Source organism: Dendrobium catenatum, unplaced genomic scaffold, assembly GCF_001605985.2.
Source record: "Dendrobium catenatum unplaced genomic scaffold, ASM160598v2 fragScaff_scaffold_1434, whole genome shotgun sequence".
NCBI classification, from domain to species: domain Eukaryota; kingdom Viridiplantae; phylum Streptophyta; class Magnoliopsida; order Asparagales; family Orchidaceae; genus Dendrobium; species Dendrobium catenatum.
Genome location: NW_021319896.1, coordinates 457,195 through 471,574, shown reverse-complemented (window position 1 = coordinate 471,574; position 14,380 = coordinate 457,195). Strand labels below are relative to the sequence as shown.

The 14,380-nt window shown below is 34.2% G+C and overlaps 1 protein-coding gene across 1 annotated transcript in view; it reads right to left on the bottom strand.

Moving 5' to 3' along the window:
- LOC110097757 (nucleobase-ascorbate transporter 3) overlaps positions 1-14,380 on the bottom strand; it is a 29,950-nt gene that overhangs the window by 1,578 nt on the left and 13,992 nt on the right. Inside the window, exon 10 of the mRNA XM_020824306.2 lies at positions 2,124-2,182. Within this exon, the coding sequence (XP_020679965.1) occupies positions 2,124-2,182 (59 nt within the window). The remainder of the gene's footprint in view (positions 1-2,123; positions 2,183-14,380) is intronic.

The window sequence follows — 14,380 nt, the reverse complement described above, 5'->3', positions numbered from 1 at the left end:
CTGGCTATTGTTGGGGAAATTATTTCGTGCGAAGTCCGGACGGTAAAGAACCATCCGGATGCGGGAAAATTATTATGTGCGCACACCGGACGCAAGCTTGCGTCCGTATTGCTGCGCTTTTACTGCACTTTTACTGTGCTTTCGATGTATTTTTGAAAAAGGACATCTAATACACAATTTTAATTGCATATTAGCTTCTCTTTTGCTAAGTATTTGCAAAAATATAACAAAAGCATATTAAATATCTTATTCATTGAGTATTTGCTGCATTTTTAATGCGTTTTTCAAATACTCAGTAAAAGGGCAGCTAATATCCAATTAAAAATGTGTATTAGATGCCCTTTTGCAAAAATACATCAAAAGCGCAGTAAAAACACAATAAAAGCGCAACAAATCCGAACGCAAGCTTACATCCGGTGTGCGCACAGAATAATTTGGAGAAAATTTTGTACACAATTTAGTTTTTTTATTCACAGTGTGTACAAACATTGTGTACACTCACATCCGGGCGGTTCTTTACCGTCCAAACTCCGCACGGAATAATTTCTACTGTTACTGAGAGTAGTAATGAAATTGAGAATCAAAGTTCATAATAGACACAGCTTACACCAGATTATAATGAAAACAGTAAGCACTAATGCACCTTTACCAAATTTTCATGAATCATATTCCAATAAAGGAAACAGTAAGCACTAATGCTCGTATTAATGTTTCCTTATAAAATATAGATGCGCTTTTCCTAACACTTATTGTTCATCATTACTATAAAAGTCGATGGTACTTTTTGTTCACATTATAAAAGATACACTAGCATATTAGGGAATTAATCAAATGGGTAGTCGACGTTTTGTTAAATACACTAGTGATCAAATCAATTTTATTATTGACCGATTAATTCAGTTGGTCTTACCTCAACCTATTTTGACTGTAAAAATTGAATGCGTATTTTTAATAATGAAAATTATCAAAACAATATTGCAAAATAAGATGATGATTTTCTTACAAGTTCATTAATAATATATATTGAAACGAATATTGCAATGTGTTTTGAGGTAGAATAAATGATCAATGACCTCAATGCAATGAAATAATATTTAGCACAGTTTAAGATGCCGAACTATAATAGTTGAATAACATAAACTCAACCTTTACTAACCATAAGTCCTTTCTCTTCTAAATAGTTTCTCCATAAATGATTGCGAGTACTTCAATAGCCAGAAAAGCTTAAACACATAAGTTATGGCCCACGATCAACTTTATAATCCAACATCTTCACTTGCAAGCCTATTCAGCTTTGTAAGCTTGCATTAAAAATAAAGATGGGTACAACAATCTATGGTGAAAAGATTGGAGTTGCTCTAGTTGAAGATAAGATTAGAGAGTCGTCTTAGATGGTTTGATTACATAAAACGGCGGCCTTCTGATGACCCGGTTAAGAAAGTAGATGTATTAGATTTGACTTATGTTAAGAAATGTCGAGATAGACTTAAAAAAGAATTGATTATAAAATATTAGAAATGACTTTTCTTTATTAGATTTATATTAGAATTTGACCTTTAATAGAATACAATAAAGAAAAATGATTCATATAACCTACCCCACATAGAGGGATAAAGGCTTATTGTTGTTGTTTGTAACAGTAATCTAGGGCAAACACTATACCCAATATACATGCTTACATACCAAAAAATATAAGGAAACATCATGTCTCAAACTTGAGGCCTCTTGCTCTTTTGCCATAACACAGGTAATCAACCACAGGTTGTGCCCCAGGATAAATTTTATATTCAAACAACAGTGATCGGTAAATGTTCTGCTATTCAAGAGGTGGTTAAAAAGAAGTCATTTTTGCTTTTCAAATCAAATGTTGAATTAATGTTGTATGTTACTGAAGGCCATTAAACCTAAAAAATAAGGTGCAATTGTGAAAAACTATTACGTTTTGCATTACAAGTAAAATAGATCTCAATTCTAAAGACTTTAACCAATGAAATAAAACAACAGAAAGAGATGATTCTATAAGTCAAAAATCAAATGCAACTCGCCTGAATATCCTAATAATCTCAAAATCAGCATTGAAAAAAAAACAAAAATCCAACATTTTATGATCATGAAAGGCTTACACTGAAGCAGTAGAACCAGCTATAGCTCCAAATATTCCTTCAATCAGCATACCTATGCCCTATACAAAAAACAAATAAGATAAACAAACAAGAACATTAAGAAAGTATTTCATCAAATTTCTGAAAGTTTCAGGGAATTTTTTTTAATCATGGCAACTTCCTATCACATGAACTATTTTTTTGTAGATTTTAAATGTAGTTAAATTACTTCAAAACAGGGTAACTGAAAAAGTCATCATCGTCTTGCAATGACCATATGGAATACAAAAGTTTCTTTGGCAAATGACACATTCTTCAATGTAGATCTCTCAAGGGTACATGCACCAAACAATAGTGCAAATTTTAGGCAGAGTTATTTGGTTTAGAATGAGATTCATTTTAGCATTCAACCCTGTCTCATAGGAAGAACGACACAAGAAAAGTCACCCTTCCTTGTGAGCCACTACAACATGCAAGTGATTAAAAAGATTCGAAATCTACTTTACTAGAGGAAGATTAGGTTCATTTTAGTAATATTTCCCGTGTGTTATTTTTACTTGAGGCAGATTAGGTTTATTTTAGCAAGATTTACCATGATGTTAAGACTATAATTTATTAAGATATATAGTTAAAATTTTCTATCGACGCAAGTCCTCATAGTTAATTACACTTTCAACTAGCAAGAAAATAGTCTTGATCAAAGATGTTGCTTTGGCTAAATTTTAAGTTGGGATTCAATATTTAGATCTTAGTTGAACTGGAGAATAGTTGGGAGGAATGAAGGTAGACTTAATCAAGATTTCATAATTCTACCATTTTGAGTATACCAACTGATACAAACTATCAATGACATAGGGCTTGTAAGTCATAATGTCCAAAGAATTTTATTACCATCCATGACTTTCCGCATTCAGGTATCCCAAGAAGATCCGAATGAAAATGTATATATGTGTCAACGACATCCTTTATTGCAGAGGGCGTGCTGTATCATTTTTATTGAATAGTTCACGTGAAAATCCTGATTTTTTTAAAGAATTTTTTTAACCTACAACATTCAATAATTATTTCAGGAGTCATTATAGGTCAAAATCACAAACCATCATAGATATGATTGTGTTTTAGCTTCACTAACTTTTTTCATAATTTTTGGGCACCAATAAAATTCTTTAAGAAATTGACACTTGTCATCACAAATGAGAGTTTTGGGACCATTGGGCGTTTGTTTTGCAAAATGATTTCTCCAGAATGTTCTAGACATACTTAGTTAATTTATGAATATTTTTGTATAATTTTTTAATCTTCATATTTGAATATATAAAAAGATTTTGGGTTAAAAGTTGATTAATTAAAATAATTACCTTTAAGTTGTTTAAATATTTTATTAAAAAAATATCTAAAAGCATAATGACTTTTATTAAATGGCATTTTTCATTTTTTCCAAGCAGAAGCATTTCAGCTAACAGGGAATAGAAAAAGGAAAATGTAAGAGAAGAGAGAGAGTGTGTGTGAGTGAGAAAAATGATTTTAGAGGTTCTAGAGCCATTTTTGTCCGTCTACCCAATTGAAAAACTTGTTCGTCTCAAGATCACACCATGTATATCTCAATTTTCAAAAATACGTAATTTTTATCTAATTTTTTATTAAAATTTTATTTCCATTAGCAAAAAATACGGATAACTTTGCACTAGGAAAATCTTCATCACGTAATTTTTTATATTGCTATAGAGATTAAGTTTATGAGCATTTTGAATATTTTCTGAAAATTTTACAACAAGGATTTTAAATTTTGTAAGATTAAAAAAAAATTATCAATAGTGTAGTACGATAAAAATCTTAAAACATTGTTTTATATAATCCCTGGGAATTAGGTTATTTTTTGAAAATGTGCATTTTTTTGTTTAGTAGGATTTTTTGTTACCTATTATTACAGAAAACTGTACAATTTTGACACATGCTCAATTACGCTTCAACTATTATAATATGATGAAAAATGTGCAATGTGATAAAAATATTTCTGTTGGAGGAGATAAGAGAGGCCATAATCTTTTGAGATTTTATTTATGTCAGGGAATATTCTAATGCCTATAAAGCATGTTTTGGTGTGATAAGCACAAAAGGGAGTCATAAAGGGTCAGAATTCTTTGAGATTATGTTAAGACCGAAAAATATAATATGAACTTGTCTATTATATGAATTGCAATTTATTTATCTATTCAGTAATATTATTTAAATAATTAAATATCTGCTATACTTTTATTACATTTTTCAGTACAGTGATTTATTCGACTTCATTTAACTGCTTTTAAATATTTAATAAAAGAATTTGAAAACTTAGATCGGCTTGTGTGGTCTGCTGAGCTATGGTAACTCACTACGATTTTGCTTCTAATTTTCAAGATCTAGAAAGGGGAAGGAGACTATTGATTAGCAGTTCATGATCAAATCTAAGTTTACAGGTATTTCTCTATTTTGATTTTTGTACAATCATTGCTAGTTTATTATTTAATTATGCACCTTCTGCATGTAGTCATATACTATAATGTAGATATATTCTGATGAAATAAAAAAAATCTTGTGGATAAGTGTATTTTTAGTCCTCGAATGTTTTAGTAGCTCTATAATCTATAGTTTGTTTAAAATAAATATTGGAAGAGAATATGAAATATTCAAAATTTAGATCTTGGGATTTGCCTATTAGAGCTAAAGACGATAGGACCTATCCTAATCGAGTTGGGTTGTGACAAGCATTTGTGATATTAAAGAAATAATTTTGGAATGGATTGTAAAACAGAACAACATGAATTAATTTGTAAGTCAAGTAGGGTAGTTTTAAGTTTGTTTGGATGTTTATTATTATTTGTATCATGTGCATGTAAATTTAGTTGCATATTTTGTGTGATTATGAATCCGTCAGACCCAGATATGACAGACGAGTAGAGTGGCAGTCAAAGGGTCTATGACAGACGAGTAGAGTGGCAGTCAAACAACTCTTGTATAAAGTACAACTCTGGCAGTGGGTTCTGATACAGTTTTGTAGTTTGCTACTTTGATGTCCTAGATGATAGGTGAGGCACAGAGCAAGGTTTTTGCTGTGAGATCTGAAGAGGTAGACAAGCATCTGTAGTGTTTTCGAGATTAAAGCCTCCGAGAATTGAGGGTATTGTTGAGACTAGAGCAGCAGAGGACTGGTTGAGGAGGCTAGAAAAGACATCTGATGGCATGCAGTATTCTCCTGAGAGAAAGGTACCGTTATCAACTTTTATATTAGATGTTGAGGTAGAGCGTTGGTGGATGAGCCAGCAAGAGTAAAAATTTAAAGAGAGATTGAATTCTTTGATTACTTGGAAGGAGTTCTCAGAAGTGTTTAGAGTCTAGCTTGTGGCACCCTTCTGCATGGTAGCAATGCATTAGATTTTTCTAAGACTAGTTCAGGGGAGCATAACAATTATGCAGTACGATGCAGAGTTCATTGCTTTAGCCAGATATGCTTTGCAACTAGTTAGCACTCCCGTAGAGAAGTGTTACCGATTCCAAAGAGGACTTTGAGACAGTCTGAGACAGCCTCTAGTGCAATTTCATATTTATGATTTCTTTAAGCTTGTGGAGAAAGCTCGTTGATAAAGAATAATATGATAGCTACTCAATAGCGGTGGACTGCTAGTAGAAAGAGGTTAAGTGCCAAGACATCCAGTAGTGAATTTTCTAGAAAAAATAATATATTTACACCTGAAGATTCCAAGAGAGGTGGATAGTCAGTATCTGTAACAATCTTTGGCAGTGGTAATATAACCAATTCATATTATGTTAGTGGGGCACCTCTGTGCCAAAGATGTGGCAGACATCATTCTGGTCAGTGTTATAGGATGACTAAACAATGATTCAGATGCAGTTAGATAGGGCATCAGATAGCAAAATGCCCATAGGCGGCGGGATTTGATGGACGTTTTGAGCCCAGATTTGAGAGTTGTCAGACCGACGGGGACACCGAGGACAGCTCTGGAAGAGCCGGTGGTTTTGATTTTGTGGCAAGGAGCCATATGACAGTGGTCAAAGAGAGCATAATAATTCTGTTGCTCCAGCACCAATTCAACCACGTATATAGAATTTGACTTAGCATAAAGCTAGTGATGCTCCAGATGTTGTGACAGGTACGATTTACATTTATGAGTATCCATGTCGTGTTTTATTTGGCTATGGAGAAAGTCATTTATTTATTTCCGAATATTTTTTGATTGATTACATTTGCTTTAGTTGTCCTGCCTTTTTTTTTTGTTACCCTACCGATTGGAGATGGTATGATAGCAGCAAATCTGGTTTCGGTAATATTGAGATTTTTTATAAGTGAGAATCCAATTTAATTTTATTACACATTTTCTTATATGATATTATTTTAGGTATGAACTAGTCGAGTCGGTACAAGAATCAGATTAATTGCTTAAAGATGTGAGATAGTTCATTTTTTGGAAGTGAAAGTAAGTATATCACAGAGTTAGAGGTGTTTTGTATTGTCTAATTTTTGATGTGGAAGCTAATTTTTGTTGTGGAAGAAGGATTGCATGTTATTTCTAACATCCGTCTAAGATAGAAATATTGATTTTGATCTTCTTTTTGACATCCTGATAGTACAAGAATTTATGAATGTCTTTCCAAAAGAGTTATTCAATTTACCTCCGAATAGAGACAGAGTTCTGTATTGATGTATTTTCAGGTACGGCTAATGTGGTAGCAGACACTTTGAATAGAAAATCTTATGGAGTTTCATTTCTTTAGCTCACTTTTGATGAGTATTTGATACGAGTGATAGAGAGATTACAATTGGAGGTGATTTATTCTACTGATTGAGATTCTGATATATTGGTTCAGATGAATATTTAACCTTATTTGGAAGAAAAATTCATGAAGCTCATCAGATGCAGAATATGATGAATATCCAAAGTTGATTACTAGGATTTTCTTGTCACAGCTTAATATGAAAGGATATGTCATTGTCAGGTTGGGTTGTGACAGTTCAAAGTCACAAAACATGACCTTTTGAGGTCCAAAGGTATTAGGCATGGCCAACAACAGCTCACAGACATGATATGACTATTAATAATTCACAAGTTTTAATTTGACACAAATAAGCATATCTAAGACACATGTTGAATTATTAGTTTTTTATGATTTTACTTTTGATTGGTGGGGCATATTAGCATGGGAGATCTCCTAGGTTTAAGTTGGTTGGGGATTATATTAATTGGAAGGCCTGCATTTAATGAAATTATTGGCTTTGGGCCAATTAGATTTAATAATATTAAGGGTTACACCCATTGGAAGATCCATAAGTTGGATTTACAATGTAATATCCTAACCAAGTAGAAAGGCCCCGTCGTGTAAAGACGAAGAAGAAAGGGATGACTTGATCAACATAGTTCTCGTCACTTGGAGTCATGTTTGAAAAGGCGAAGAAGATGAGGAGGGAAGGGACGTGTCGTTACAACGTTTTGAGGCGAAGAAGATGGAGGAGCTTGCTCCGTCATTTGAGTGTGCACCGGTTGAAGGTGAAGCGATTCATCACTTGGTTCACGAGAAGATGAAGGAGACAGAGAGGCTCGATGTTGCAGTCGTTTTTGTAGATTTGGGTTTTGTTGAGGAAGACGAGGGAGCTTGTTTCGTCGTTTGGGTGTCGCCATTAGTTTTGTTCCATGGAATCGTAAAGCGGATGAAAAGAAGAGTCATCATCAAATCAAAACTAGCACTTGGAGTTGGCAAGGGGATTGTGTACGTGTCCATTTCCTTCTTCCTTATAAATTCGAGAGAGAGAGAGAGAGAGTAGGAAGCTTGTCTTTGCTCAAAAAAATGACGCTTCGACATGAATCTTGCTTTGCTGACATAAGATTTCATTCTCCTTAAGGCAGATTGTAATTAATCAAATTTTCCTAAAGATTGTTTTAGGGTTTAGTTAGATTTAGGTCATTACTTCCTATGAGCACAAGCCCTCATAATTAATTACCCCTCCTACTGCGTAAGAGAGAATTCTCGATTAAGAATGAATAATTTTAGGTGTCTTAGTCTCGTTTATTAGGGCATGCAGGTAGACCCCATCAATATCTCATAGTTCTGTTGTCCAATAAATACCGTATTTTTCAGTCTACTAATACTAGCAATTGTTGATCGTAGTGTCCAGGGAATCTGATTAGCAGCCATGAGTTGTCTCCTCTCAGGGGTCCCGAGTAAACTAAAGTGGTTAGATGTAAGTTATAGTTTTATTTAATTCGGGATTTACATCTGTTAGAATACCCAGTGATTAATTTAGTTTGGGGATTAATACTTCATTTAGGAGTTGCCCAGTTGTTTGAATTGATTCGGGGCCTATGGCTTCATTTGGAAGTTGCCTGTTAGTTTAGTTTAGGACGAGGCCTACGGGTTCGTTTGAAAGTTGTCCATAAGCTTAGATTTAGGTCGGGAATTACGACCTCCATTGGAAGTTGCCCGTAGGTTTGTAAAAAGATAGGACTTATTGCTTCCCTTTCGAAGTTGCCTAATTTAATTAATTTTGGTAAGGTCTTACTGCTTCTATTAGAAGTAGTATGTTTGTTTGTTTGGGTAAGTCTTACGGCTTCTTTTTTATGTTGCCTGATTGTTTAGCTTAGGGTTGTTCACTTAGAAGTTTTCCTAGCATATTAATGAAATGTGAGTCTTAATGCTTCACTTAGAAGTAGCCCAAGATTTTGTATGGGTAACAGGTCTTACTGTTTATGCGTTAGAAGTAGCCTGTAGTTGGTTGAGGGTTTAATACTTCTCTTAGAAGTCCCCTAAATAGTAGGTCTTATAGCTTCACTTGAAAGTTGCCCGTGGTTTCAATTTTGGATAGGTCTTATGCTTCTGCTTACGAGTTGCTTGTAGTTGGTTGAGGGTCTAATATTTCTCTTAGAAGTCCCTCCAATAGCAAGTCTTACAGCTTTCCTTGGAAGTTGCATGTGGTTTTAGTTTTGGACAGGTCTTATGGCTCTGCTTTATGAGTTTTCTAATTCTTTGGCTAGGGTAGATTGGACACTTAGTTTACACTTTCTTTATTGCCTCTACACCAGTATTTCTATTTCAATAGTTTCTTTTCTTGCTTTAGCATTGTTTTAGTTACAGTACTTAGCCTTTCAGCAGTATAATTTAGCTTACAGTACTAGTTTTCTTCCTTGCATTGCAATTTTTTTACAGTAATCTGCTGTGACTTTATTGCACTGCAGTTTTGTTTATAGTAATGATTTTTGTTTATTTATTTGTAGGAGCTCGTACTGCTTTGGGGCTTGCACAGGAGGAGCTTTGGAGCATGAAAAGTTTTTTTAGTTTGTGAGAGTTTGGTTTTGTGAGTTTAATGTTTCAGTTTTAATATTTTGGGTTTAGTTGGTGTTAGTTTATACTTAGGTTTGTTTAATGTAAACACTTCTCTTTTTATTTCATTTTTTTTATTATTATTCAATTAATTAATTAGTTAAATGAATTTAAAATGGTTAATTAATTAAATGAGTATTCAAGTTTATTTTAATTTAATTTATTAGTTAATTAATTAAATTAGATTTTTAATTCATTTTAAATTGATTAATTATTTAATTTCATTAATAATGATTTTAAAATTGATTATTTGATTATTAAATTGTTCTATTAACAAATTAAATTTTAAATTTAATGAATTTAATTAATTAAATCAATTAGTTAAATGAGATTTTAATTTTATTTTAAATTAATTAGTTTATTAGTTTATTTTTTTAATTAAAATATGGTATATAATTAACTAAATGAATTTTGAATTGAGTTAATTATTTAATTATTAAAATTCTCAAATTACTTGCCAATAAATCCAAAGGAAATTCGGCAACCATGAGAGGAGGTCGAGATGACACATGCGGTGGCCTCTACCTGCCTAGATCAAAAGATGAAATGATGCAGGGTATCTAAATTAGAAATCATCTTACTCAGATCAAAGATCAGCTGCATAGAGACTTTGATTTTAAAATGCATCTTTGTGACGACCAGTTCATCCGGCCGATTCAATTATCTCAAACAGGCATTCGTGAACAAAAAGAGGGCGAACAGGCGAAACAGGGCTGGAAAAACTGAACACGTGCGTGGAAATATTGGAAGATTCGTTTCGCCATTTTTAATGAATGATTGCTTTTGAGGATGAGATATAATAACTCCTTTTAACTCTTTTGTCATTCTTACTGCTAAAGAACTGGAGATTAGGAAGAAATCAGAGGAATGATCGAGGAAAAGAGGAAATAAGGTTTGTTGAATTTTCTTTCCATTTTTGTATAAATTTCTTTGTTTTACTTCATGTAAAGCAAATGATATTTGCATAAAGGGAAAAGGAAGGGATTGAAAGCGATGAGAAAGAATTGGGAGAAAAGGTAAAAGATGGAATTAGACTTTGGACTTCCTTCTAAACGTAAGTGATTAGTTTAAGGTTATGTTTCATTTTCTCGTTTCTTATAGTGAATAAACAATGAGAGGCATATTTTAATTTAGGTTGGAAGAATCTAAGTGATATAGACTTTGGTTTAACGGTGGAGGAAAGAAGATTTACGAGGAAAGAAAGCAAAATATTGTGAGGTAAATTTTGTGGAATAAATCAAATGCTTATTGAGATATTTAATTGATATTTAATATTAATTAAATTATTATGTTATGATGAACAATTTTCAATACAAGATGAATAGTGTGAGAGTAGAATTAAGTTGGTAAATTACCATTGTGTATAGGCATTTTATTATTGAATTTTATTTTACTTATCTTTCATGTTATTATGTGAGATGATTCAAATGCATATGTGATAATGAATGTTCACATTAAATGAATTCAAATACCTAATATTATGAATATAAATGTATATGTAAAAGAAATAAAAGTGAAGTTAAAATATATCCATTATAGTTATATACCTAAGAATATAAGAAAAAAATGAGAAAAAGAATGATATAATCTATATTATAAATAAAAGTATAAATGAATGAAAGATAAAGGGGAAACAGATATGCATGCATATTACAGGAGTTCACACCCCCGCCCCCCGCAGTAAGGTACTGGCTGGGGAAGCAACGTACCCGTTCATGTAAAAAAGAAAAGATTATGAAAAAGAAAATAGAAATGGATGTACCTTTGATACATTTAAACGGTGCTCCTGTATAAAATAAATGGGAAAAGGAATACATATTAAAGTAAATGCTATAAATGAATATGATATAATATGTATAAAGAAATGAATGGAATGAAATGAACCAAATAAAAGAAATGTATTTTAAATGTTAAATGAATAGACATATATAAAATGTTATATGTATTGTATTTTATACATGTTAATTGTTATAACAATTACCCACTGAGTTTACTTTGTAAACTCATTTCATTAAACAAATATATTCAGGTAAATCTCAAAAATTAGAAATGGCCGGAAGGGAAGAGTTTATTTATAGAAGACGACGCAATAATGAAAACAAGTAATCGATTGATGTAAATTTTAGTTTTCTTTTAAAAAAGTGAAATGAATATATTTTTTATTTATTTATTATAGTGGTTATTCAGTTGAAATGAGAAAGTTATATATTGTATTGTTTATGAATTGTATTGAATTATTCTATCATCCAACTTTTAGTTCCCGGCTCGTTAAGTCGAGCATCCGGACCGGGTCATGACAATCTTGCCTGGATAAAAGATCACGGCGTAGGGTCTTTGATTTTAAAATTCATCCGCTCGGATAAAAGATCATGACCCGGGTCTTCGGATCAAAGATCACAGCGCAGGTCTTTGAAATCGACACATACTTGCTAAACAATTTTGTATTTCATGTTTAATTACATTTCATTATAAAAGCCAAAAAAATAAACAATAGGTGGAGCAGCAATCAGTTGGCAAACATGTCCTTATACTCCTAGACTTATTGTAGTCAATAAGATCGTGCAAGCAACAAGAACCGAAGCAGTAAATGATTTGTTAAGAACTTGCGAGTTATTACATAAGTTGTATATATATACGAAAAAAGGCGTGCCTTCGGTGACTTGGCTTGGAGACGATCAGTGGGTTCAACAATGATGGCGAATGGTGGGCTGCAAAACTGGACGGGCTCGCGTATATAGGAGTGAAGCCGATTGTTGTGCATGTACGGGCTTTACACGTGGACAGGTGTGTGGTTGTTGTGCAGGTTGAAGACAGAAGTAGGAGCAGGTTTGGTCGGGTATTTGGACGGGTAGCGAGAAGGCGGATCAGACGTGCTGTGCAGTTGGATCAAAGAAGCCATAGGCGGGACGACATCGAGCCAAAGGCTGGATGGCACATGGCTTCTGGTCACAAGAGGAAATGGGACGGTGCACGACTTCTAGTCAATTGGATTTGCGCGCATTAGGGGCTGATCGGGATTGAGGAGGTATGTGGGCTGGTGTGGTGTTCGGGTGAGCAAATGCAATAGCACAAACGAGAGAGGGCGAAAGCAAGGTCGACGTAAGTTTCTTTTTTGTTTAGTTTCCCTACCTTTTATCGATATATTTGTTGAACGAGTGTATCGTTTCCAAAACGATGCATGCATTTATCAGATCTAAAACCGCTCTTTTTTTTCGTTAAGTTAATAGTGTGAAAGGAGATGAGGACATGCGAACAACCGAGAGAGGGAGAGAGAGAAAGATCAGCAAGAATAAGTAAATGAAAAAGGTTATAAAAACCTGTGACGGTTATATTATTATTCTGGGGATGCATTATATCCGCGCACGTAAATGAAAAATGATAAAAAAAAATGAAAAAGGAGTACCTTTATTGGTATCATTTTATACAGTCTCCTGTGACAGTTATATTATTTATAAAAAGGATAAAAATATGGCATGTCATACATACAAATATGCTTCACCTTGATGGTCATATTCAAAATGAATTTTATTACTTTATATTTTGAAATGTGCATACATATTATTCTCAATGACTTATATTACTGTAATTTAGAAGCGTGATTTACTCTCTGAATTGTGACTCACTTAATATTTGGAAAAAAATATATTCACCTATATTTTATAATAGCTTAAATGAGTGGAATAGGATAAAATGTGTCTCGTAGACGCGATACACCAACACAAAAGTAATTATAGCATTTTTATTTAATAATTTTGAGGTTTTAGTGGATCTTTCAGTGCATTGGAGATAATTAGTAGACAAAAATTCAATCAACCGTCCGACTGTCTCTTCTCGCCTCATAAATTTGATCCTCCGGACCAAGTCGTGACAAAGGTGGTATCAGAGCCCAAAGATTATCTTAGGAATATGAATTATAGTGAAAGAGCCATAGAAATTGTTGCGGGCTAGAATATACGCGGCGATAGAGTTATAATTCTACGTCTTAGCGTTGCACGGATATCCAGCTCACACACAGAGAACACAATATTTTTTACGTGGAAAACCCGGAAAGGGAAAAAATTATGGGGCCTAGCCCAGTTGAAAATGATTCCACTAAAATTTGAGGAAAATACAATGGTCTGACTTGTCCTTGAAAACGACCAGATTACAAATATCAACTGAGAGTTTTGCAAAAGTCCAACGTCACTCCACTGTCAGATGGTGGTTCGGCGGCACTCCGGTGTCAGGCGGTGGATCGGCAGTGGCACTTCAGTGTCAGGGGGTACTTCAGCTTCGGATGGAACTTTGGCGTCCCTTGGTGGTCCGTCGGTGGTGCGGCAGCACTCCAACGTCCCTTGGTGGTCCGGCGGTGGTGCGGTAGCACTCCGACGTCCCTTGGTGGTCCGGCGATGGTGCGGTAGAACTACGGCGATGGTGCGACAGTACTCTGGCGCTGGTGCAGCAGCACTCCGGCGTCCCTTGGTGGTCAGGCGGTGGTGCGGCAGACCTACGGCGGTGGTGCGGCAGCACTCCGGCGGTGGTCGAGGAGGAGCTAGGTGGCTGGAGCTTTCTTCCTTCTCTTCCTTTTTCTCTCTTAGCTTCTTCCCCCCTTTTCATGATGAAATGGGGTTCTATTTATAGAATTCTTGAGTAGCATGGCTTGAAAATAAGTGGAAGATCAATGGTAAATTTGGAGTGGTTCGAATGGACGGCCGACCTTGATTCCTGCGATCATGCACCGTTCAATGAATATTTGACTGTCTTAATGATATCATAATTTGATGATCTTGGGTTCGTTGGATTCGTCTCGTCGAGCCGCTCGATTCTATAATAAGCATGTGATGATTGGAGATTGTTTGGCAACCCAAATTGTGGTTCGATCCTTCCAAAAATGCTTCGAGTCTTTGATTTGGACTCATTTGGGCTCAGAT